The 27376-nt window shown below is 35.8% G+C and overlaps 1 protein-coding gene across 1 annotated transcript in view; it reads left to right on the top strand.

Annotated features, from left to right (window-relative positions):
* The first annotated feature begins 171 nt into the window (after positions 1-171).
* SYCP1 (synaptonemal complex protein 1) overlaps positions 172-27376 on the top strand; it is a 116938-nt gene continuing 89733 nt past the window's right edge. Inside the window, exons 1-10 of the mRNA XM_086717907.1 lie at positions 172-503; positions 3464-3548; positions 3727-3770; positions 3955-4011; positions 5352-5516; positions 6202-6269; positions 15080-15153; positions 24560-24618; positions 26056-26125; positions 27095-27168. Of these exons, the coding sequence (XP_086574033.1) occupies positions 318-503; positions 3464-3548; positions 3727-3770; positions 3955-4011; positions 5352-5516; positions 6202-6269; positions 15080-15153; positions 24560-24618; positions 26056-26125; positions 27095-27168 (882 nt within the window). The 5' untranslated portion in view covers positions 172-317. The remainder of the gene's footprint in view (positions 504-3463; positions 3549-3726; positions 3771-3954; positions 4012-5351; positions 5517-6201; positions 6270-15079; positions 15154-24559; positions 24619-26055; positions 26126-27094; positions 27169-27376) is intronic.

The raw sequence follows: 27376 nt of genomic DNA on the forward strand, positions 1-27376 counted from the left end.
CCCCCACCCCCCACCCCCCGGCGCCTCGTTGGTAGCTGTAGCCCCCTAAGAACCTAAGGTAGTTCTCGCGGCTGGGTGATGCAATTTACCAGGGCCGGTGGGGGGCAGAGCTTTCTTTTCAGGGGTGGGAGTTTCTGGCTTATCTACGCTGCCAGCGTGGCCATTGGCGGTGGGGGGTGGAAGGGAACAACTGCGGGGTGTTTTTACTTTGCCCAGTGATGTGACGCTGCAGACTCACATTGTAGCAAAGGGTACACCTGCTCCTTGACACAGCATTTATTGTACAAACGTCGCCTTTTAAAATAAAGAGGGTATTAATGAAACCATGTAAAACGCTTTCCCTCCCTCCACCCCGCCCGCTGGGGCAACAGATAATTACAACTGGAAGAGAGAAAATGGAAAAGCAAAAGCCTTTTAAATTGTTCGTACCACCAAGATTAAGTAGCAGTCAAGTATCTGCAGTGAAACCTCAGAATTTGGGAGGAGATTCTAATTTCTTCAAGGTAAATTTGCGTATGAATCTTGATTTGAATATTCTTCAGGTAAAGAGGCACGGTGTACTTTCTAACTGGTAATATTGTATAATTTTATTTGTACATTGTATAATTTGTTTTTCAGTAAGTGTGGCCTGATTTGCCCAAGAATTTTTATTTTTAATTTATTTTTTATCTTTTTTAATGTTTATTTTTTATTTTTAAGATACAGAGAGCACTAATGGGGGAGGGGCAGAGAGAAAGGGAGACTCCGAATCCGAAGCAGGCTCCAGGTTCTAGGCTCCCAGCGGTCAGCGCGGAGCCCCATGCGGGACCTGAACCCAGGAACCCTGAGGTCATGACCTGAGCCGAAGTCGCTCAATGGGCAGAGCCACCCAGGCGCCCTATTTTTGATTTTATTTTAGCCCAAGAATTTGTAAACAAATTTATTTAAAAATTTAAATCCCATTTACTTGATATACAGTGTTACATTAGTTTCAGGTGTACAATACAGTGATTCAGCAATTCTGTACATTATTCAGTGCTCATGAAGATAAGGGTACTCTTAATCCCCTTCACCTATTTCACCCCTCTCTCCACCACCTTCCCTCAGGCAACCACCAGTTTGTTCTCTATAGTTGTGAGTCGCCTTCTTGGTTTGTCTCTTTTTTCCCTGTAGCCTCCTTTGTTTTGTGTCTTAAATTCCACATAGGAATGAAATCATAGGGTATTTGTCTTTTTCTGACCGACTTATTTCGCTTACCACTATACTCTCCCAACTCTGTGCTTGTCGTTGCAAATGGCAAGCTTTCATTCTTTTTTTATACATCAGTACTATTCCATTGTATATCTATAGCACATCCTTAATTTTTTTTTTTGATGTTTATTTTCGAGAGAGACAGCGGAAGCCAGGGAGGGGCAGAGAGAGAGGGAGACACAGAACCTGAAGCAGGCCCCAGGCTCTGAGCTGTCAGCGCAGACCCCGACGTGAGATTTGAACCCACAAGCTGTGAGATCGTGACCTGAGCCAAAGTCGGACGCCCAACCGAGTGAGCCACCCAGGCACCTATAACACATCTTCTTTATCCACTCATCTATCAGTAGACACTTGGGCTGCTTCCATAGCTCGGCTATTGTAAATAATGCTGCAGGACACATAGGGGTGCATACATCTTTTCAGATTAGTGTTTTCATATTCTTTGGGTAAATACCCAGTAGTGGAATTACTGGGTCATAGGGTAGTTCTATTTTTATTTTCTGAGGAACCTCCATACTGTTTTCCACAGAGGATGTACCAATTTGCATTCCCACCAGCAGTGCACAAGTGTTCCTTTTTCTCCACGTCCTCACCAACACTTGTTTCATGTGTTTATGGTTTTTGCCATTCTGACAGGTGATGTGATACTGTGATTTTGACTAACATTTCCGTGATGATGAGTGATGTTGAGCATCTTTTCATGTGTCTTTTAGCCATCTGGATCTCTTCTTTGGAGACCTGTTTGTTTCATGTCTTCTTCCCATTTTTTAAATTGGATTATTTGTTTTTTTTTGGTATTGTATATATATTTTGGATACTAACCCTTTATTGGATATGTCATTTGCAAATATCTTCTCCCATTCAGTAGGCTATTTTTTAGTTTTGTTGATTGTTTCCTCACTGTGCACAAAGAAGCTTTTTATTTTGTTGTAGTCCTCATAGCTTATTTTTGCCTTTGTTTCCCTTGTCTCAGGAGACTTGCCTAGAAAAATGTGGATATGGCCAGTGTCAGAGAAACTCCTGCCTGTGTTGTCTTCCAGGATTTTTATTACCCAAGAATTTTGAATAGTATTGCTTTGAATGAATAATGAGCATACTTAATGTTTGTGAGCATTGTTCATTAAAAAAAATAATCACTGTTGCCATAGAACTCTGGGTACATAATGGGTCCTAATTTGAATCCTCTCTTGGAGGCAACTTATAAGACATGTACATTGAAGTATCAAGATATAAAAGTATATTCAGAGACTATTAGGATCAAAAAAATAAGAAAATTTGGACAAATATGTCAATATACTGGTAAAAATTAGTGTCTGACTAAGCTTAAAATTTGGCTTTGAGCTTCCTGCTTGACAGGATAAAAAGAGAAATTCATTTCTGTAGTAGAGTTCTTACCAGAAAGGGGGAATCATACCAAGTTTCTCAGGCAAAACAGCTCTTACTACTAAATTATTTTAAAAATTTCTCTGTGGAACTTTATATTGGAGATATAAATATCTCCAATGTTTATAATAATATATAATCTATATATAATATATATAACATATAATAATATAATATAATAATAATTATAACCCAATAATATATAATATTTATATACTAAATATATAAAATGTTAAAATATTTTAATTTTATATGCTGTAGAAAAATTTCTATGTATAGCTAAGAGGATAACATTAAAATGCTATTCAGTGAAGACAACTCTCAATTCTCTCAAGGAAAAGATAATGAAATTGAAGAAGACTAATATATTAAGCTAGTAATTAAAATTACTGTTACTTTTGGGGTGCCTGGGTGGTTAAGTGCCCAACTTCGGCTTAAGTCATGGTCTCATGGTTCATGGGTTAGAGCCCAGCACTGACAATGTGGAGCCTGCTTGGGATTTTCTCCTCCCCCCCCCCCGCCCCTCCCCCCACTCATTCTTTTTTTTCTCTCTCTGTCAAAAATAAATAAAAATAAATAAACTTTTAAAAATAAAATAAGATTTTACTGAATACTTCCAAAGTGTGTATTGTGAAATTTATAGTTTAGCTTTATCTTCTAAGTCAAAAAATTTTTTGCTTTCTTATATAGCAAAACCACTTGATATTTTAAATACTGTATATACATGAAAGGATTTACAATTAAAGTCACTTTTTCAAGCAGATGTATGTTCCATATATAACTACATATTCACTCCTAGTTACCAGAGTGATATGGAACAGTATGTTTAAGAACTTCTTTGTGTTTCTAGAGTTTCAACAAATGTATTGAAGATGATTTTGGCTTTCCATTTGCAATGACTAATCTCTCCAAAAATGGGGAAAACGTTGATTCAGGTAAGAAACTGGAACAGCAATACATGACTATATGTGTAAGCATTTTTTATATATACATTGTTAGATATTGAAAATGTAAGTATTATATTGATAGCCTTGACATTAAAGCTAGATATAATACTTGACCTAAAAAATAAGGTGTTGGCATACTTAATATCAGTTGTCTTCTATCTTGCAGATCCTGCTTTACAAAAAGTTAAGGTTTTGCCCATGCTTGAACAGGTCAGTTAAGTATAACGTACAATACTATAACATATAACATGTTTAGGTCTTGAGTTGCTTGTTTGAAAAAAGGAAAAAAAATTCTTTATTTGTTGGATTACTAGCCTTTAGTATTTAATTGCTACTATTTGGAAACTCTCATCAGACATATTTTCTTACAGGAAACATTTATTCGTTTTTTTAGGTTGATAACTCTGACAGTTGTCACTACCAGGAAGGACTAAAAGACTCTGATTTTGAGGTCAGAAGTTTTCCTATCCATATTCAATTTATTGTAATTGGAGTATCATTTATTCTTATTTGTTTATATTTTTCTTTTGAAGCTTCTAAAGGATTAAAATTTGGCTAATGTTTTAAGTTATATCCTTCAAAATCTTTTTCCCCTCTTTGTTTTTCTTTTAAAATTATTGAAACACTAGGCTTCTGTATTTTCCTGGGTTATACAAGCAACCATCCTTTAAGAGAAATTGAATTATAAACTATAGCAAGAATAGAAGAGGGGCTGTGGCTACAATTTCATAGGCTTAGCTTATGAAAAGGCTGAGAATCAAGTCACTATTTTACAAATAAAACTAATAGGTATGATTGTTTGGCTGGTTTGCTGTCTAAGGAATTTTTTTTTTAAGGCTTATTTATTTTGAGAGAGAGCACAAGCAGAGGAGGGACAGAGAGAGAGGGAGAGAATCCTAAGCTGACAGCACAGAGCCTGATAAGGGTCTTGATCCTGTGAAATGTGAGATCATTATCTGAGTCTGGTGCTTAACTGACTGAGCCACCCAGGAGGCCCCAGAGCATGTGACTCTTAACCTCAGGGTCCTTAGTTCAAGCCCCACATTGGGTGTGGGTCTACTTAAAAAAAAACAAACAAAACAAAAAACCAACAGAGAGAAACTATGGCCTGATAAAATGCTATATGTTTGTTGCTGTGATTATAGCATCACAGAATTTAATATTCATATATTTTGATAGCAGAGCTAATCAGAAAACAGAAATCAATATGATTTAAAAAATACAAACTCTGGCATTACCTTATAATGTTGAAATGGATAATGAAGGAAATCCAAATAAAATCTAAATAGAACCTGAGAATAAAAAAAAAAAGAAACTGCGAATAAATGAAAGCTAGATCTTTTGTTAACTATATTTTTTGTCATTATATTTTAAAATTCTTGTCCTTTAAGTAATCTTCAAACTGTATAACCAAAATGTTTTAAGACCATGGTAAAAATTTATAGATATCATGTAGAGGGATTTACTCTAGCTTTTAATCAGCGATACTCTCTCACTGATTAAAATATTTCCAACTTCTGACTTAGGTACATTTTGAAGGTATATGATTATACTCAGTGGGTATAACTTAATCAAGTGACCAGTAACTTTAATAAAGTAGCTAATACTGCCTTAGTATTTTAAAGAATTAATGTAGCTTTCAGTACGATATTAGGGCATAATTTGAGGAGAGATTTATTGTCAACTAGTAAGGTACTATTAGTCTTGGATATTTTCAGTAGGCAGCTGTAGTTTGTTAATTGTTCATAATTTTAGTGTAACCAATCTTTGAAAATCTATTTGTTTTAATAGAATTCAGAGCCAATGAGCAGACTGTATTCAAAACTGTATAAGGAGGCTGAAAAGATCAAGAAGTGGAAAGTGAATATAGAATTTGAATTGAAGCAGAAAGAAAATAAGTTGCAAGAAAATAGAAAGATAATTGAAGCACAGCGGAAAGCCATTCAAGAACTACAGGTATAATGAGATTTGGAATTGAAAATGTAGTGTAGTAGATTTTGTCATAATAGTGTTTAAAATAGAGTATTTCTGTGGTGTGGATTTTAAGGACAGTACTTTTTTTAAGTTTCAGCGATACTGCATTTCAACTTTAGGATGAACACAGAAGACAAGTTGTACAGAGCTTAATGCAAATGATTAGGGAAATAATAAATTACTTTAGATAAAGATTGATTTAATGATTCTAATTATAGACTTTTAATTTTTTAATTCCTATTACTGATGTTCTGTTTGAAATAAATGTCTTTTATTAATTGGAATATGATATTGGTGGTTAAAACTGTATTTGAAACTATTGAGCTTCAGTTTTGTGGCCTAGTGAAAGAAAAAGGTTGAGAAAATGCACCATTGGGTTAGGACAAAGATAAGACATCATTTAAAAATGTTTAGGGAAGATAATATTGCATTAAAATATTGTTGGATACTTTCTGGAGATGATTCAGCAAACTTGATTTTAGATCTGTGAAAGTGAGACTGTGTTCTTAGGGGAAAATCCATAAGTTGTGACAAAAAAACTTTTTTGTGTGCAAAAAAGTTTTTTACACTTCTTAGTTGTTAGCAAAGAAATGCTGCTTAATAATTATACTCATGTTTATTTTCCTAAGCAAAATGTGATGTACTGTTCTTCTGTTTTGTAAATTAGTTTGAAAATGAAAAAGTAAGTTTGAAATTAGAAGAAGGAATTCAAGAAAATAAAGATTTAATAAAAGAGTAAGTAATCGTTTAATGAATTTGTTCTCTCTAAATTTTATTCCAGATTTATTAAAATAATTTCCAGAAATGTATTGAACGCTTTCTATTATGTATTATATACAGAATTTTACCTGGGTACTGTGGGAGAAGGAAGACGTAGTTACTCTACATTCTTAATGTTTGGCAAACAGTGGTCACTGACTAATAATTTTTCACTTTCTAAAATGTCAGGTAGGAAAAACCATTAATTGGGTGTCAAAAAGGTATCTGATAATTCTGTATTTACAACTGCCTATGTATATTGTCTACCTTTCTGTTGTAGTATTTTAGGTACAGTATTTATAGTGTAAATAGTATAATAGTATAGTAAATAGTATAAATAGTGCTCAATTTAGTTCCAAGCTAATTCTCACTCTCAAGTTCCTGTTTTTGTCAGTGGCCTAATGATTGTTTCATGAACATTAGCTTTAAATTTTAGAGTCATCTTTAACTTTTCCTTTTCTTTGTTCTAGGCAGTAGCTAAGCCTTATTTTATACACTCTTACCTCATCCTCATTCAGATTATATCATATACAATTTATTTATTTATTTATTTATTATTTTTTTTAATAGAAACATATAATTGTTTAATTCATCTGCTAAATAGATATTGAATAGTTAGAATGTAACGTATGGGTCCACAAAGAGTGCAAAACTTTCTTATTCCTACTTGCTTGCTAAATATGGTTTTAGAAGACCTATCACCTTGTCAGTGAAGTTGCTGATAAGTGAAAAGGGCTCTTAATGACAAATTGTTTTAGCCCAAGTGAAAGACAACCTGTGGAGGTGCCTGGCTGGCTCAGTTGGAAGAGCATGTGACTCTTGATCTCAGGGTCATGAGTTCGAGCCCAATATTGGGGTTAGAGATTACTTAAATAAATAAACAAACTTTAAAAAAGGTAACTTATGACTTCCCAGATCAAATTGAAATATTATACTTTAATTTTTTCTCTGCCTACTTGAGGTTTGGTTATTAGGGAGAAGAGAGAGTGAAGAGGAAGTTTCTGACATTGTGTGCCTATTGTATATTTTGTACTTACGGTCACTTTCATAGGGTATGTGACTGAGTTCCTACAGTATCTTACTGTCACCCTAATACCAGTATTTGATAACTTGTGAGCTTTCTTAAGTTTGCTGTTACCTCCATTAATGAACATGTGTATTTTTGTTAACACTGTGACTGTTTAATTACATAGTATATTGTAACGTAGTGTAGCGTGACATAGGAGTTACACCATTTTTTTGAGGTGAGAGGTAGTTTATTTTGGATGGGATCTCCTTCTGTTATAAGCACTTGTTTGAGTTGTGTGTCAGTTTTGCCCTCAAATGCTGAATTGTCATTTGTCATCTGAAAGAACCTTGACGTTTAGGTAAGAGCTTTGTCAAAATGTTGGTGAGAAACAAAGTTGCACTTAAGGTCGAGTGACTTGATTGTTGGATGACAGACTTAATATAAAGTTGCTCAGGACCAGCCTATTCACTGGTCATGACTTTCTAAAAGGGATATAGGTTTGAAAGAGACTTTGGGTATTTCAAAACCATATGCCTGGCCTGTAGTAGAAGTTTGAGAGGGAATGGACACTTTAATTTATTCACAGTTTTGAGCAGGAAAAGACTTTTGAGATAGTTTAGATAATTTGGGAGGGATTTTTTTTTTTTTTTTTGAGTGGAGTGCAGGACCTTATATGTGATTTTATTTCCATATATTAGTGTCTCAATTTTCAAATTTCAGCAGTCAAACCTGAAGCATCCACAATTACATAATTCAGAAATTACTTTAAAAAGCAGCATTTGTCAGACTCCTATCTGGGATTTGTTTAGATAATTTGATGAATTAAACCCTTATCTAGCCCTGTGGCACGCATGTGATAGTGATAGTTATCAGAGAAGAGAAGGCTTTCTATAGATGAGGATGTCCAAAGGACGAATAGGAATTAACCAGGAGGAGAATTAGAGGTTGCGACTCTGGCATTTTGTGACAAGCTAGAGTTTTGATTTTATCTTGAAGTGGGGTGGGAGGGTAGGGCTGAAGAAGAGTGGGCTGAAGAAAGGCTGATTGGCTATAGCTATGGCTCCCTTCAACAAGAATAGTTTTATTTTTTAAGTATAATTTAAAATCTTGTGTATCCAGTTAAGATTTCATTTTGTAAGAGAATTTTGGTTCTAGAAAAAAAAAGATTGAAAATTGCTGCAGATGGTCGTTTTGAAGCCAGTGAAGGGTTTTCAGAATTCTAAAATTGAGCCATTGTGAATACAGAGTAGACTTGAAATATTTGATTGGATGATTGCTTGTATATGGATGTATGGCTAGTTTTATACCAAGCTGTGCTGCTCAAAGGGTCTTTGTGGTTTGGGGAGCGTATTGCTAAAGACACTTTTGTCCTTTACCTCTCACCATAGATTAGCAGGAAGAGGCTGAAGTTGTTTTTTCAAACTGTAATTGAAAAATTAGGTTTATGGTCACTTGTTCTGATTTTTATAAAACCTCTAACAAAAAAGACCCTCTCTAGACCAGTGGTTCTCAAATTTTAGCAAGCATCTAAATTATCTGCAGAGCTTGGGGCGCCTGAGTGGCGCATTCGGTTGAGCGTCCGACTTCAGCCAGGTCACGATCTCGCGGTCCGTGAGTTCAAGCCCCGCATCAGGCTCTGGGCTGATGGCTCGGAGCCTGGAGCCTGTTTCCGATTCTGTGTCTCCCTCTCTCTCTGCCCCTCCCCCGTTTATGCTCTGTCTCTCTCTGTCCCAAAAATAAATAAAAAACGTTGAAAAAAAATTTTTTTAAAAAAATTATCTGCAGAGCTTGTTAAAGAATATACTGTTGTCCTCCCTGCCCCCCCCCCCCCCCCCCCGAATTTCTGATTCAGTGGGGTAGGGCTTCAGAATTTGCCTTTCTAACAAGTGATGTGGATGCTACTGGTCCAAGGATCATACTTTGGGAGCTACTACTCTGTACTAGAGAACAGTCATAGGCTTTAAAAATAAAGCAAACCCACCTTTTCTCTGACTGGCTTATTTTTCTTAGCGTTATACTCTCTAGATCCATCCATGTTGTTGAAAATGGCAAAATTTCATTCTCTTATGACTGAGTGATAGAATGTTCCATTTGTGTGTGTGTGTGTGTGTGTGTGTGTGTGTGTGTGTGTGTGTGTGTATGTATGTGCATACACCACATCTTCTTTATCCGTTCATCTATCAGTGGCCACTTGGGCTGCTTCCATATTTTGGCTATTTTAAAGTTGCAATAAATATAGGACTGTGTATATCCCTTCAAATTAGTGTTTTTGTGTTCTTTGGGTAAATACCCAGTAGTGCTATTACTGGATCATATGGTAATTCTGTTTTTAATTTTTTGAGCAACCTCCATACTGTTTTCCACAGTGGCTGCAACAGTTTGCATTCCCACAGTGCATAAGGTTCTTTTTTCTCCACATTTTCTCCAGCACTTGTTGTTTCTTGTGTTTTTGATTTTAGCCATTCTGACAGGTGGCATGATTTTGATTTGCATTTCCCTGTTGATTAGTGACATTGAGCATCTTTCAAGTGTCTGTTGGCCATCTGTATGTCGTCTTTGGAGAACTGTTTATGTCTTCTGCCCATTTTTAAATTTGGTTACCAGGTTTTTTGTGTGTGTTGAATTTTATAAGTTCTTTGTATATTTTGGATACTAACCCTCTGTCAGATATGTCATTTGCAAATATCTTCTCCCCTTCAGTAGGTTGTTTTTTAGTTTTGTTGATTGTTTCCTTTGCTGTGCAAAAGCTTTTTATTTTGATGTCCCAATAGTTTATTTTTGCTTTTGTTTCCCTTGTCTCAGAAGACATATCTAGAAAGATGTTTTATGGCTGATATGCCTGTGCTCTCTTCTAGGGCAATCAACAAAAATAAATAAAAGGCATCCAAATTGGAAAGAGTTTTATGATTTTAGGTCTCACATTTAAGCCTTTCAAAAATCCATTTTGAATTTGTTTTTGTGGATAGTATAAGAAAGTGGTCCAGTTTCATTCTTTTGCATGTAGCTGTCCACTTTTTCCATTACCATTTGTTGAAGAGACTTTTTTCCCATTACATATTCTTGCCTCCTTTGTTGAAGATTAGTTGACCACATAATTGTGGGTTTGTTTCTGGGTTTTATATTCTGTTCCCTTAACCTGTGTGTCTCTTTTTGTGCCAGTACCACAGTTTTGATCACTATATTTGTAGTAGCAGTTGAAATCTGGAATTGTGATACCTCCAGCCTTCACTCCTGTGGAATTTAAGAAACAAATGAACAAAGGAAAAAAAAGCAAACCAAAAACAGAGAACAAACAGATGGTTACCAGAGGTGAGGTGGGTGGGAGGTGGGTGAAATAGGTAAAGTGTATTAAGAGTACATTTATCATGAGCACTGAGTAATTTCCGGAATTGTTGAATCACTGTATTATAAACCTGAAACTAATATAACACAGTGTGTTGACTACTCCTGAATTAAAATAAGTAAAACATTTTGAAAAAGCAGAGAAAAAAACCACACTTGATTTCAGTGATTTCTTAGCTTTTTCATTTATTAGATTATTGAAAATGTCAAAGGATATGGTCTATGTAATAATCTTTTGCTTTTTACTAAACTAATATGTAGATTTAAAAACTCAAAAGTTTATTTTTATTTATTTTTCAGAGAGAGAGCATGCCCATGCAAGTGAGAGAGGGGCAGAAAGAGAGGGAGACAGAATCCCAAGCAGGCTCTGTGCTCTGAACACAGAGCCCAGTGCAGGACTTGAACTCATGGACAGTGAGATCATGACCTGAGCTGAAATTGAGATCCACACTTAGTGACTGAGCCACCCAGGTGCCGCTAAAAATCATTATTAATGAGAGGCACCTGGGTGGCTCGTCGGTTCAGAGTCCGACTTCAGCTCAGGTCATGATGTCATGGTTTGTGGTTTGTGCTGCTGTCAGCACAGAGCCCACTTTGGATCCTCTGTTCCCTTCTCTCTGCCTCTCCCCTGCTTGCGCTCTCTCAAAAATAAATAAATATAAAAACACCCCAAAAATAATTATTAATGATTAATTTGTAACAGTTCATTTCTATGGAAAATTTATAAGGTGGAAAATTATATCTAACTGTTGAATATATGATTACTTCATGTTATCTAGAGGTCTTTTTTCCCTTTTCTTTCTTTTTTAAAAATTTTCATTAACATGTAATGAGATTTGGAATATATACAACTACATTGTATTGAACTTTCTAAAAAAGTTTATTGGTATAATTTATCTATGACATTAATTTTAGGTATGAAACATAATTATTGGATATATGTATAGCAAAATGACAGCAAATATATTCTCCCATTTAGTAGGTTGTCTTTTCATTTTGTTGGTAGTTTCCTTGGCTGTGCAGAAGCACTTATTTATTTTTGTTTTTTTATTATTATTTTTTAAATACTGATCATGTATTGATTTCAGTTGTCATGGCTTTTTTTAAATAATTATTTTTAATGTTTATTTATTTTTGAGAGACATGGAATGCGAGCAGGGGAGGGGCAGAGAGAGAGGGAGACACAGAATCCGAAGCAGTCTCCAGGCTCTGAGCTGTCAGCACAGAGCTGGGTGTTGGGCTCAAACCTACAAACCTTGAGATCATGACCTGAGCTAAAGTCGGTACTTAACCAACTGAGCCACCCAGACACCCCCAGAAGCTTTTAAATTTGATGTGGTCCCACTTGTTTATTTTTGCTTTTGTTGCCTTTGCTTGTGTCAAATCCAAAAAAATCATTTCTAAGATTGATGTCAAGGAACTTACCACCTATGTTTTCTTCTAGGAGTTTTATGGTTTCAGGTCTTATGTTCAAGTCTTTAGTCCATTTTGAGCTGATTTTGTGTATGCTATAAGATAGTGGTTCCATTTTCCCAGTGGCATTTATTTATTTCAAACAATTTTTAATGTTTATTTATTTTTGGGAGACAGGGAGAGAGCACGAGCAGGGGAGAAGCAGAGAGAGAGAGAAAAACGCAGAATCAGAAGCAGGCTCCAGGCTCTGAGCTGCAGCACGGAGCCCAACACAGGGCTCAAACTCACGAACTGTGAGATCATGACCTGAGCCCAAGTTGGATGCTTAACTGATGGAGCCAGCCACCAAGGTGCCCCTTCTCAACACCATTTATTGAAGGGACTCTCCTTTCCCCGTTGTATATTCTTGGCTCCTTGGTAATGAACTCACTGACCATATATGCATGGGTTTGTTTGTTTTGTTGATTTATGTGTCTGTTTTTATGCTAATACCATACTTTTGAAAAACTTTTTAAATTCCAGTTAGTTAACATACAATGTAATATTAGTTTCAGGTGTACAATACAGTGATTCAACACTTCCATGCAGTACTTGGTGCTCATCCCAACAAGTGTACTCCTTAATCCCCGTCACCTATTTAACCAGTTCCCCCCTCCTCCCAGACTGTTTTGATTACTCTAGTTTTGTCATACAGTTTGAAATCAGGAAGTGTGATTCCTCTAGCTCTTCTTTCTCAAGTTTGCTTTGGCTCTTTGGTGATATCATACAAATTTTAGGTTTGTTCTGTATCTGAAAAATGCCATTGAAAATTTGGTTGGGATTGCATTCTGTGAATTGTTTTGGGTAGTGTGATATTTATAAGAAAAATATATTTTGTCATTCAGATGAGCAAATCTGTATTTCTCATATAAATATACACACACACACATATATATGTGTATATATATATACATATATATATATGTATATATATATATATATATATGTATATATATTTGGTTTTCATCCACCATTCCTGGCTCATAGCTTCCAAAACCCTTGGAATTTCCTAAGTGCTAAGAGTGACAAAAGTATCTCTTATGTTAATGAGATGACTTTTGGAACCTACTTAAGGATGAGGTTGGCTGCCAGGAGAACCCACCATGTGATTAGAGGGTTGGAACTTACAGTCCCTCTCCACCCCTACTCCCCCCCCCCCCACCTTGGTAAGGGGAAGAGGGTCTGGAAGTCGAATCTGTCATCATTGACCAATGATTTAATCAATCATGATTATGTAACTTAGCCTTCATGAAAACCCAAGAGGACAGGGTTCAGGAAAACTTTGAGCTTGGTAAAGAGATTTGAAGAGAGTGATGAGCTCAGAGAGAGAGCATGGAAGCTCCCCACCCTTTCCCCATGCCTGTCCCTATGCATCTCTTTTATCTATTTCTGACTTATATTCTTTTATAATAAACTAGTAACATGGCAAGTGAATTGTTTCTCAGTGTTCAGTGAGCTGCTCTAGCAAATTAATTGAACCTAAGGAACCTCAGATTTATAGGCAGTTTGTCAGAGGTATAGGTAACAATCTGAGCTTGTTACTGGTGTCTGAAAACTAAGGAGTGAGTCATGGGAATTTTTTAGTTATAGCCAGTTGGACAGAAGTGTAGGTAACAACTTGGGCTTGCAACTGGTCAAGTAGGGCTGGGGGAACAGCAGTTTTGTAGGACCGAACCCTTAACTTGTAGAATCTCAAGTGGGGCTGGGGGAACAGCAATTTTTGTAGGACCGAACCCTTAGAATCTGAGGCTATCTCCAGGTAGGTAGTGTCAGATTGAATTGAATTGTGGTACACTTAACTGGTATCCTAAGAATTGCTTGTTGGTCCCAAGAATTGAACCGCTGCCCCTCCACATTGGAATTGGTATTAGGACCCATTTAGGTAATGTGGACATTTTAACAATATTCTTCTAATCTATGAGCATGGAATATCTTTCCATTTATTTGTGTCTTCAATTTCTTAATGTATTATAGTTTTCAGTACACAGGTCTTTAATTTCCTTGGTTAAATTTAATCCTAGGTATTTTATTCTTTTTGATGCAACTGTAAATGGGGTTGTTTTCTTAATTTCTCCTTCAGATAGTTCATTATCAGTGTACACAAATGCAGCTGATTTTTGTGTATATTGATTTTTTAATATCCTACACACTTCACTGAACTGGTTTTTTAGTTCTAACAGTTTTCTGGTGTTTCTGGTGGGGTCTTTAGAGTTTTCTCTATATATCATGTTAAGAGTTTCTTTTTCCTTTCCAATTTGGATGCCTTTTTTTTTTTTTTTTTTTTGATACCTTTATTTTCTTGCCTCATTGCTCTGACTAGTTCTTCTAATACTATGCTGAATAAAAATGGTAAGAGGGGGTATTCTTGTCTCGTTCTGATCTTAGAGGAAAAGCTTTTGGCTTTTTACTGTTGAATATGATGCAAGCTGTGTACTTGTCATATATGGCCGTTATTATGTTGAGGTACATTCTCTTTATACCCAACTTTGTTGAGAGTTTTTATCACAAATGGATATTGAATTTTATTAAATGCTTTTTCTGCATCTATTGAGATGATCAGAGGTTGTCTTATTCATGTAATGAAAGGCTAGTCAGAAAATTACCTGTTTACTGTTTTGAGGGTAAGACAGCTAGAGTATATGTGGGGTAATTAGTAAATGAAAAGCCCTACCCTCTTTTCTCATATTTTTTCTTCTGCAAATCTAGAACTGTTTACTGAAGGGTTATTGATAGCTATTTGGGTAGAAACTTGTTAAGGAACTATCCTTTTTACTTTAAAGGGAAGCAGTTACTAAATCATCTTTGCTAATAGTGCAGTCAACCCATTTTTTTTTCATATAGTCATTTATGAGGGATGTGATATATATATTAAAGTATTATAAGACTTTCTTCAAAAATTATAAAAATAATGTTTCATAACTTTTATATATGATTTTGCTTTGAGATCAGATTGCACTTACACAGACTCTTTGCTTTCTTTCAGGAATAATGCTACAAGGCATTTATGCAATTTACTCAAAGAAACCTGTGCCAGATCTGCAGAAAAGACAAAGAAATGTAAATATTTTTCTTGTTTTATGTGATTTTCTCAATTTGTTATTATTTAAAAAAATTTTTTTAATGTTTATTTTTGAGAGAGAGACAGAGTGGGGGAGGAGCAGAGAGAGAGGAAGACACAGAGTCAGAAGCAGGCTCCAGGCTCTGAGCTGTCAGCACCTAGCCCAAGCCCGATGTGGGGCCCAAACTCACAAACCGTGAGATCATGACCTGAGCTGAAGTCAGATGCTCAACCAACTGAGCCACCCAGGCACCCCGTCAACTTATTATTATTTTAATGGAGAAGGGAAGAAATTGTTTTTTCACTTTTTGGAGCCAACTTTGATTTGAACAAGTTACATGTGCCTCATACCATTTCTTTGCATAAGTAGTAATTTGATTCTCAGTTCTTTGAGCTTTCAAAGCTCAAAGTTTTTTTGAAAGATAATTTATTTCAAAAGCTATATATCTGACATTTGTAGTTCTTATTTCAGTTAAAATGTGATCTTGAGACTAACCTTTCTGTCTGGAACAACCAGCATATTGAATTTTGATGCATAACCATGTTGATAATAGAAACTACTGGTGGAGGGCTATGCTGAAGGCATAGTACTTAAGAGTAGTGCAATATTTATTTCCTATCTAAATAGAATTCTCAAGTTTCTCCTAAAGAAACATGCTTTTAAAATATTCAAATAAGGTTGTGGTATATATATGAAAGTACACCTTTTCATTGTATGCATATTTTGATTTTACTTGTAGGAATTTTTTTTCATTTTGATGAAAAACAAATTTTATTTTCAAAAATAATACTTTCATCTTTGTCATTATTTTCACACTAGCTCTACTTTGTTTCTGCCAAGAATCTATTAGGATATACTGTCTAGCTGCTTTTTCAGGATAGCTAAAATTTTAGTGTCACACAGCTTATTGCTTAAGAGCCTGGGCTTAAGAGTTAGGTTGCTGTCTACTTGACCTTGGATAAGTTATATAATCTCTGATCCACTGTTTATTGGTTAATAAAGTGCCTCTTAGTGTTGTTTTGATAATTAAATTTGTTAATAAATATAAATTGCTTGTAACAGTGCAAAGTGCTCCACCCCTCCTCCTCCCTCTTCTTTTTTCTTTTTCTTCTTTTCCTCCTCCTCCTCTTTTCCTTCCCCCTCTCCTCTTCCTTGTCCTCTTTCTTTCTTTCTTTCTTTCTTTCTTTCTTTCTGTCTTTCTTTCTAGTATGCACCATTGCTAGTGTTTTTAATTCTTTTTCCCTGCACATAGTACTTTGCTTTTAGAACTATATATATTTTCCAGAATGTAGTGTACCACTATCAGCTCCTCCACTGCATCCCGTTTATTCAGCTTTCAATATTAGCTTTCCCATCTATGTATAAAAAATGGTGAAAAGTATACACTGATGGGTGTAGAGGGATTGTGTGTTGACTGCTTTGTAGAAAGTAACCTGGGCCATAGAGACAAGGCTGCTAGGTTTTTTTTTTCCTCTGTTTAGTTTTATGTTCTCTAAGTCAGAGATAGATGGTGGGAGAGGTTTGAAGAATCTTTAAAAAGATTTTTAGGTGATTTCTTAAATGAACCGATGAGTGTATCTTGATATGATGTGTAGATCGGTTTTTCCTATACAAAGTCTTTACACTTATTAATGTAAACTCCATCTAGATTCTTCCTGAAGTCTTTCCTTTTGCTATTGGATTTTTCTGTCTCATTTATTCATTCGCCAGCTTTTAAAGTGTCTACTTTGGGTCATGAAATATTCTGAATGCTGAGGAAAACAGCAATGAACAGTTTCTGCTTTTAAGGAGGATACATCCTAGTGGAGGGACACAGACCATAAACAAATATATGTTGGGTGATGGTAACTACTTAAGGAGAGAGTATTTTGGGATAGGGTGATTGGGGAAGTATTTTAGGGACCCTAGTAAGTGTGTGTGTGTGTGTGGGCGGGGGGTGAGCCATGTAGTTATTTTGGGAAATAGTAAGTGCAAAGTCCCTTAGATGAAAGCCTGTTTAATCTTTTCAAGTCAGTGAGGCCACTGTGCTGTTACCTTTCATATTTCTGCCTTGTATATGTTTTTCATCTTTTTTCTTGTGTGCCATTCGGGAACATTTCTTCTAATCTCTCTTCTAGTACACTAATTCTCTTTTTAGCTAGTTCTAGTTTGTTTTTTAATTCATTAGTCAAAGTTTCAATTTTTGTTATTGCATTTTCTGGTTTTGTATATATTAGCTGGTCTTAAAAATATCTGTAGTGTCACTTTTTAGACTTTCAGGTTTGTTGCTGAAATTTTTCTTTAACATAAAGTTGATGCACAATGCTACATTAGTTTCAGGTGTGTAACATTGTGATTTAATATGCGATGTTCACCACTAGTGTTCCTTGCTGAAATTTTTAAGTTCAGCTTTTTTTTTTATCTCCATGAACATAATAAATTAAACATTATTTTATTAAGGTTTTAATAAAGTTTATTAAAGGGGTCTATTCTGGTGTGTTGTCCTCTACATTCTACTTCTTGTTTATCTCATTGTGTACTTCATTATCCATGATTATTTGCTTGAGACCTAGAATGGTGTCACATTTTCCTGGTTCTTTGAATGTTGAAAAGTTTTGATTATATCCTGGACATTTTGAAATTATATGTTGTGAGAATCTGGGTCCTTTTAAAATCCCCAGGACAATGTATGTATGTTTGTTTATTTTTTAGCAGTTTGTCAACTCCAGATCAGATCACAAGTTCTGTCTTGCCTTTTGTGTGCTGGGTTCCAGTATCAGTTCAGTTTTCAAAGCCTTTGGTATACTGCTCTGGCTCTGTTTCTTGTATGCTCCACTCAAGATTAGGTCTGGGATGTGGGTAGTGGTTTATATTGGAGTTTAGTTTTCAAAGTCCTTGCTGTATTTGTTTTGGGTCTGTCTTGTACATGTATATTCTCTCAATTTTCCCATGGGACTCATATCATAATTTAGGTAATCCTCTTTTGGAGCTGTCTTTAAGATTTCTCCCCCATGCTCATCCTTGGGCCCATTTTCCCTGCCCGTTGGCTGTAAATGTGGAATTTCTTTTGGGGTTTTGTATGTCCTTGCTGCCATGGCTGCTACTATTCCACTACTAGGGCCATTTTGGGGACAGGGCTGTGAGGGGGAAAAAAAAGAAAAAAATCAGGATTTCCTTTTGCTGCTCATGTTTCCTGTTACAGTTCTGCTGGGGCCTTACACTTTGGCTACTGTTAGGAGGGAAGATAGGAAAAAACCTAAACAGGAAACTCACCTTCACATGAGTCATTTCTTTAAGATTTTACTTTTTGTCTCCAATATATCTGCCTTTGCTTACTTTTCAGAGTCCTAAAGTAGTTGCTTTATGTATTTCATTCAGGGATCTTAGCTGTAAGCAATGGGAGAGAAAAGCTATAGTGGAATTACTTCATCTTGACTGGCACTGGAAGTTGGTTTGGTGTTTTTGAATTATAACCCTCAATCTATTCTTGGCCTGATTATGTTTTCATCATTATGTTTTTAGATCTTTGATTCCTTTAAGAATTAAAAGAGGGGCGCCTGGGTGGCGCAGTCGGTTAAGCGTCCGACTTCAGCCAGGTCACAATCTCACGGTCCGTGAGTTCGAGCCCCGCGTCGGGCTCTGGGCTGATGGCTCGGAGCCTGGAGCCTGTTTCCGATTCTGTGTCTCCCTCTCTCTGCCCCTCCCCCGTTCATGCTCTGTCTCTCTCTGTCCCAAAAATAAATAAAAAACGTTGAAAAAAATTTAAAAAAAAAAAAAAAGAATTAAAAGATCCTCCAGATTTTTTTTTTTCAACTTTTTTATTTTTTTTTATTTTTTTTATTTTTGGGACAGAGAGAGACAGAGCATGAACGGGGGAGGGGCAGAGAGAGAGGGAGACACAGAATCGGAAACAGGCTCCAGGCTCCGAGCCATCAGCCCAGAGCCCGACGCGGGGCTCGAACTCACGGACCGTGAGATTGTGACCTGGCTGAAGTCGGACGCTTAACCGACTGTGCCACCCAGGCGCCCCATGATCCTCCAGATTTTTAACTGTCTGCAGTAGGAGGGTTGGTCTGAATTACTTAGCTATTACCAGAAAACAGAGTCCTTGATGCTTTCCTAAAATATAGACCAAATCATGTTACTGTCTAATTCATTAAATGGCTTTCCATATGTTTTTTTGGTGGATAGCATGGTGTTTGCCCCTTTCCCATATATACAGGCTCATGGAGAACTACTTGTTACTCCCTAAACAGATTATGCTTCTGAGCTTTTGAATGTATTTTTTTTATTGACTGATCCTCTTTCCTTCATCTCCTTAGCTCGTATTTGTTCTTCAAAACTCAGAATAAATGTTACTACTCTTGGGAAATATTCCCCAATTTTGTAGTCTGATTTAGATGCTCCTCTTCTTTGTATACCTTTACCATGTACTGTATTTATGAATTCCCTCAACAAATATTTGAGTGTCTACTACTATATGCTAGACATCTCACTGCAACCTTAAGGGCAAGGGATCATATCTTAATTCAGTATAGTCCGTTCTTTAGACAATGTCTTTCAAGATAGTAGGCGATAGATTAATAAAAAAAAAGAACAAATCTGTTCTTAGATGCACCTTTAAAAAAAAAACCCTTTAAATGGCTGTTGCACACTGAATGATATTGAATTATTTAGCCTGCCATTCAAAATATTGCATTGGCTTTTTTTTTTTTTTTTTTTTGTAACCTTAAGTCCTAACCTAAAGTAGTTAGTGTTTTAGTGTTGGGAAAGACTTTAAAGCTTTTGTAGTCTACTTACATTTCCATTGATCTACTTTCCTTTATAGCATGTCTAAACAAGTGGTAGTCTTTTTTATGTTTGAATATATTCAGTGATGGAAACTCACTAACCCCAAGATTGGCATTTAAGGACAGCTCTTTATTTTTATGTTGAGCTGAAATCTTGACGTAGTTTCTGTCTTCTTATTGTAGCTCTCCTTAGGGCATATGGAAAAAGTCTAAGTCATTTTTTATGTGCTATCTCTTTAGATCTTTAAAGCTGGCTTCTTGTCCTTTTTGAATCTTGTCGTTAGCCTAGACATTTGAAGATTCTTAAGTGCTTTTGGCATTTTGGTTGATCTGTTGAACATCTTTGTTACAGAGTCCAGATCTGTCTGAGGTAATCTAGTTTTGTAACTTAACCTGTGTAAGGGACTATTCATTGTCTAATTGTAGGTGTCTTTAATGAACTCTAAGGTCAGTTTATTTGATAGTCAGAATGCATTATAGGCTTAGTGAGTTCACTATTAATTAAAACCTTTACATTTTCTTTTTTGCTTTATTCTTTGCATGTACATTTACATTTTTGGATCCAGATAGCATTCTTTGCATTTATCCAAACTAGATTTAATCAGACACACCTATGTTTAAAAAAAAATTTTTTTTTACATTTATTTATTTTTGAGAGACAGAGACAAAGCACAAGTGGGGGAGGGGCAGAGAGAGAAGGAGACACAGAATCTGAAGCAGGCTCCAGGCTGTCAGCACAGAGCCTGATGCTGGACTCAAACCCACAAACCATGAGATCATGGCCTAAGCTGAAGTCAGACGCTCAACCGGAGCCACCCAGGTGCCCCCAGGCACACCTGTGTTTTAATCATGTCCCACTACTCACTAGCTTTGGGATCCTGGAAAATAACATAATTTTCTGTCTCACAATTTCCTCATCTGTGAAATGGGGGTAATCATAGTTCCCTAGATCTATACCTAGATATTGTGTGTGTGTGTGTGTGTGTGTGTGTGTGTGTGTGTGTGTGTTTGATCATTATAATTCACAGTTTTGTCAGTACAACCATTTCAATCTGTACCGGTCTTTTTTTTAGCTCATGAAAGCTTTATGATATCTATGGGCACTGTCTGATTTTTGTTTGGGCAATACTTGTTTGTTGGCCTTCAGTTCTTCTTTTCTCTAATTGTTTTAATATTTTCCCCCTCATCCTGTTTGTTTCTTATATTTCCAGTTTGACTTTTGAAATATCAATTCTGTACTGTTCTGCCTCTAACCTGTAATTCTCTTGTAGTGTCATCCAATTCATTGCCCCTTTCCTCCTCATTTATTTTTCTATTTGATTTATCCCATTTCTTGCATTTCTGTTGTGGCCTGTTCTGTCTTTTATCACTGTATCTTCCTCTTTCATTGACCATATTTTCTTGGTTCTGTTGAGGATACTGGATAGTTTTCTGAAATCTTCATCTGGGTTCTCTAGATACACTTTGTTTTCAGAGATAGGTTATTCCTTTTAACATCTCTCATGTTGTTACCTTTCCTTTGTTTGACAGTATTTTTTTGTAGGCCTCATGTGGGTTTTCTCACCATATATGCCATTGAAAAAAGCAAGAACTATCCAGACTAAATAAACGAGGTGATAAACTGACTTTAGTCTGGATTTACCTCCTCTGGTTTAGTGGCTGAATCCTCTTTTTATATTTACAGTTGTATGGCAGATCCTTGAGCAGTTTGTAAAGTTTTCACCTTGTGTAACTCTGCCCCTTCTGGCTGGTTTTCTGATGCTCTGATAAATGTAGAAACTATGATTCTGCATAATTGTAATCAATAAACTGAAACATGCATAACACTTTGATATCTTAAAATATAAAAAAATCTTAATTTTTAATATCTTAAAGCCTTGATGCTGCTAACATAGAAGAAACATAATCTTAGTAAATTTGGGAACTTTCCCCCTTCCCCTGGGGTTGAATCTAAATTTGGAAGTTCCCATATTGTACCATGTGGTAGAGAAGGACATTTGTTATCCTTGGAGACTTTTCTCGTTTCGACTGGTGTTCGGTAACTGGTCCACATAGGTTGCTGCTGAGTCCTCCCTCATTTCTGTCCTCAGGGCCCATTCATATCTGCTGGTTCTCTGTGCTTTGTCCCACCATGCTCAGCTGCATCGGGTGTTGCAACAAGGGTAATGGAAGCTGTCTAAAGCCCTATCTGCCTAGATATATTTCACAGGCATTTCTTCTTAGGTTTTGTCATCTTTCTAGAGCCCTACTGAAGAAAAAAGTATAGTCTCACTCTGCTCTTGGTTGGCCCACACTCGCTGGGGGTTTTGTGGTCCTCAACCCTGAGGCTTAGTCTGGTGAGTGTAGAGGGCTCCAGAACCTTTTCTTAAGTGTCTGCCAGAACCTACCAAGCTCTCTTAGCTTCCGCTTCTAAAGGCTTTTTCCCACAAATTAGTAAATATTTCTTTGACGTAGAGGATGAGAATCTTTGTTCTGACTCATATATTAAAAAAACCTAGTGTTTATGTCCTGAATCCTTCCCTTAATCCCCAATCTGGTGTTTTGAAACCCAAAGAGTTTTTCTTTGCTTTTGTTTGAATCATCTCTTCTTTTCTAAATTATTTTTTAAATGTTTATTTTTGATAGAGAGAGAGAGAGTGTGAGTGGGAGAGGGGCAGAGAGAGAGGGAGACATAGAATCTGGAGCAGCTTCCAGGCTCTGAGCTGTCAGCACAGAGCGTGATGCGGGGCGTGAACTCATGAGCTATGAGATCATGACCTGAGCCAAAGTCGGATGCTTAACCGACTGAGCCACCCAGACACCCCTGAATCATTTCTTCTTTAAGGCAGTAAATGCTGAAAGATCTAGTTGCCCAAACTGGGGCAAAGCATGTGTGTGTGTGGGGGGGGGGGGGGGCAGGAGGGGTAGAGTGTGAAGGGAGAGGGAGGGAGGGTAGTAAAGAGAAGGGAGTGAAATGGGGGATGGGGAGATAGAGCAATGGATAGATAAATATCAAGAAGAAAAACAGAAAATGTAGGGTTATATTTTTACAATACTACATTACCACATTGGAACACTCAACAACTACCAGAGTCCCTACTTTGTACTACCTATAGGGTCTTGCTTCTGACAACTGTAAAGTATATCTATACCCGTTTATGTTCTTTTCTGTAGTTTTATTTAATTTCCAGTACTTTTCTATTGGAAGAATGGCTGGATGGTATCTTGGAAGTACTAATGGTATTGGTAATGGGAAAATTGGAGGTGTTGGCAGTAGAATGCAGTTCTTTGGCACAAATCATTTCTGAGGAATAGAGAAGATGTGTTACTAAGTGTGTAAGTAGTGAATATAAAACAGAATAGATGGAGTGAGAAGTATGAACTATCTTTCTGTTCAAATGCTGATATATTCTGCCTCTATTTCCTTAAATTTTCCAGCCCTTTATTTCCAGCCCTTTAATATTCAGATAAAATTGGTTCAGTTCCTGTTTCATATGCTGTAAGTCCAGAGCTTTCTCCATTATTTTTTAGGGGTTTAGGACACCTGCATTCTTCTAAAGATAGTTCATGTACCCTCTTTTTGGTTATTTGGGTTCCCATTGACAGCTGCTATTCTCTTGTTTGCAGCTGGTTACTGAGAATCTGGGACTAATACCCTCTTTACATTTTTTTTTTTAACGTTTATTTATTTTTGAGACAGAGACAGAGCATGAATGGGGGAGGGTCAGAGAGAGAGGGAGACACAGAATCTGAAACAGGCTCCAGGCTCTGAGCTGTCAGCACAGAGCCTGATGTGGGGCTCAAACTCACAGACTGTGAGATCATGACTTGAGCTGAAGTTGGACGCTTAACCAACTGAGCCACCCAGGCGCCCCTACCATCTTTAAATTTAACGTGCTTTAATGTAATGCTGGTCTCATTTGGGGGGATGATAAAGGAACAACCACGTTGTCTGTTACTGCTTTGTAATTAAGGTACTGCCTTCTACCTTCATTCCCCTCAGTATAGCTAGAGGGAATCATTGCTCAGGTAAAAAAAAAAAAAACACCCAGAAAAATAAAAAGGTTGTAGAGGACTTATAGGGGATTTCTCTCTGGAGCCACACCTATTCTTAAACCTCAAGACATGAAGTGCAAGTTTATCTTCCTTTCTGCCTCCTCAGAAGTAGAGCAAGAGATTGTAGGCTTTGGTTTTCATGTGGACTCTATGAATCATAAATATACACAGGAGAAAGTACTTAATAGAATAATTGTTAAATCCCTACTCATTTTAAAGGCTATAACTGTAAATATATTTTACAAAGTTTGAATAAATCCATGGGTAGTAATTCGGTAAAAGAAAATTAGAACTTTTGAGGTTGAAATAAAATCATGCGTTACTATGCCTTGCTGTGCCTTGCTGTGAGACTACTATGAAGTAGCTTATTTAAAAAAACTTGTTACTGAAGTATAGTTGACATACAACGTTATGTTAGTTTCAGATGTACAACGTAGCAATCAACAATTCTGTACATTTGATACTATTTTCAGAGACTCAGGATATACTAATACATTTCACTAACAGAATTTTAAATATTTTAATGTTTTCTTGAGGCATTTTGAGTATTATTGGCATTATCATTTTAAAATTTAATTCTGAATTATTTTATATTAATAGATGAATATGAACGGGAAGAAACTAGGCAAGTATATGTGGATCTAAATAATAACATTGAGGTAAGTCGTAGTGAAAAGTTAAATGTTCTAAACAGAGGCATTTAAAAAAAGCGTTTATTTTTGAGAGAGAGAGAGAGGCAGAGAGCGAGCACACACAAGCAGGGAAGGGGCAGAGAGAGAGAGAGAGGGAGACACAAAATCTGAACCAGACTCCAGGCTCCGAGCCTTTAGTGCAGAGCCTGATGTGTAGGACTCAAACCCATGAACCATGAGATCATGACCTGAGCTGAAGTCGGACGCTTAACTGACTGAGCCACATAGACACTGCTAAATAGAGACATTTCTAAGCAAAATCGAGTGATAGCTACAAAGATATATGTAACTCTTCTTGATAAAAGGATTATTATTTGTTGACATAGGATTATATCCAATAAGATTAAGATTCTGCACTAGGTGTGTTAATGTTTTGTTATTCAGTGGCTTTTGAATTTACATGTTAGTGACACCATTTAACTTAATTTATCAAATATGTATTAACTCTGTGTCAGAGACTATCACATTATGTTACATAACCATTAATTTGAAAAAAAATACAAAGTATTACTAATGTGTCTGGTTCCTGCTTACCTTTCTTATCCCTCTTGTTTTCTACTTTGCTTTTTCAGGTATAGTCATTCTTATGTTTCTCAAACTTGTAACCTCTTTATGATCTTGGTTCTTTGACTTTGTCTAGAACTTTTGTGTCCAAGATTTTATGAGAACTTTTAAGCTTCATTCTCCTTTTTAATTATCCCCCTTACTACTTTATCTAAAATACCTTTCCTTTCAGTTTTTCTCTATCTCCTCACCTTGTTTAACTTTGCTGAAAGCCACATGACATTTATTTGATATAGATGTATATGTAAGTATTTTCCATTACCCTGGAATATAAATTATTTCCCTATCAGAACCTTGTCCTATATCCTAAGTGCCTAAAACAGTGGCTGGCACATGGTAGATACTCAGTAACTATTTATTGAACAAATAAATGAATTCGTACAAATCTGCAAATCAGGATTTGTTGAATCCTGAATGAACTTAACACTGCTAGATGACGTAAGTGTTAATTTGGACTCTAATAGGAGGGAGACCTCACAGAGGTTACACTTTAGTGGGGGGAAGACAGAAATTAAGTAAGCAAAAAAATATGTAAAATTATAGACTTTGATATGGGCTATTAAGTAAATGACTAGAATACCAAAAATCATCTTGCTGCTGTTTGGTAGTATGTAACATGTCTCCAGTGCATTTAAGCATCTGGGAAGCTAATTTAGTAGGCACTCTAATACATTTTTAGTAAGTTATTTAATTATTACAAGTTATGGGAATTTCATTATTCAAAGTTGAGTGGTTTTATGTCTAGTGATCATGAGACAAATTTATTAATATTTTCATAGTTTGAAGAACCTATTTAAAAAATGTAAGTATGATTCTTAAAAGTTAAATTTTATATTTCAGAAAATGATAATAGCTTTTGAGGAACTTCGTGGGCAAGCTGAGAATTCCAGATTGGAAATGCATTTTAAATGTATGGATCCTATTTAATTTTATATTACTCTACTGATGTTTATAAAAAATATAAATAAATAAATAAATAAAATAAAAATAAAAATATATAAATCTAATAAAAAATTAGATTCCTTTAATGTTTTCCTAGCTTCAGCTTGATTCCTCAGGTCTTTTAAATTTCGTACTCAGGGTTTTGTAAACCCCTCAAAATCTTGTGGAATGTGGCAGGGAATTGATATATGTTAAAAATAGTCTTTTGGCTTCAAAGCTACATTTTCCCTGAAATCAAACTTACTATGGTTTGTACTAATTTTTTAGAAGGGTGATTTGGTCTTATTTTTACATTTCTTGGTAAAGTTTCATGATAAAATAACAAGTTGACCCTTGAACAACACAAATTTGAACTGTGCAGGTCCACTTCTGTGGATTTTTTTCAGTAAATACAGCATAGTACTATAAATGTACTTTCTCTTATGAATTTTTTAACATTTTCTCTAGCTTACTTTAGTGTAAGAATACAGTCTATATAATACATATGACATACAAAACATGTTATGGGTAAGGCTTCTGGTCACCAGTAGGCTATTAGTAGTTCAGTTTTTGGGGAGTCAAAAGTATACGTGGATTTTCAACTGTGTAGGGGTCAGTGTCCCTAATGTTTGTTGTTCAAGGGTCAACTCTGTATATATTTAAAATCTGTTATTTAAAATCTGTATATATTTAAAATTTAGAGGTTATTTAAAAAGTGTCATAAAGTATAAGCTTTTACATATTTGCTGTTACAAAATTATAGAATTTTCTTGTTATATTTTGATATTATTTAAATTCAATATTTTATTAAACAGCAAGAAAATAGCAGTTGTAACTTGATAGAACTTTGAGGTTTAGTATCTAGATAAATAAGGAGGTGAAATAAAGTCTCATAAACTTTAAATTTTATTGTGTAATTGTGTTAAGATATTAAAGTATATCGGCTTTATTTTTAAAGTAAAGGAAGATCATGAAAAATTCCAACACCTTGAAGAGGAATATAAGAAGGAAGTACATGACAAGGAAAAGCAGGTATTTTTTAAAAAACTCAACTCTTTGTATTCTTTGTATTTGATAATTCATAAAATACTTAAAATTTCAAAAGAACTCTGTATTGCAGACTGCATGATAAATTTCTGTGAGAGATTTTAAATATACATTTCCAAATACTTAGCCATTTACCTAGCAGAATTAATTTCCATTGATTCAAACATGCATGCCCTGAATGGCAACCCTTTTT

Source organism: Puma concolor, chromosome C1 (assembly GCF_028749965.1).
Source record: "Puma concolor isolate L17-30 chromosome C1, mPumCon1.1.hap2, whole genome shotgun sequence".
Lineage (NCBI taxonomy): Eukaryota > Metazoa > Chordata > Mammalia > Carnivora > Felidae > Puma > Puma concolor.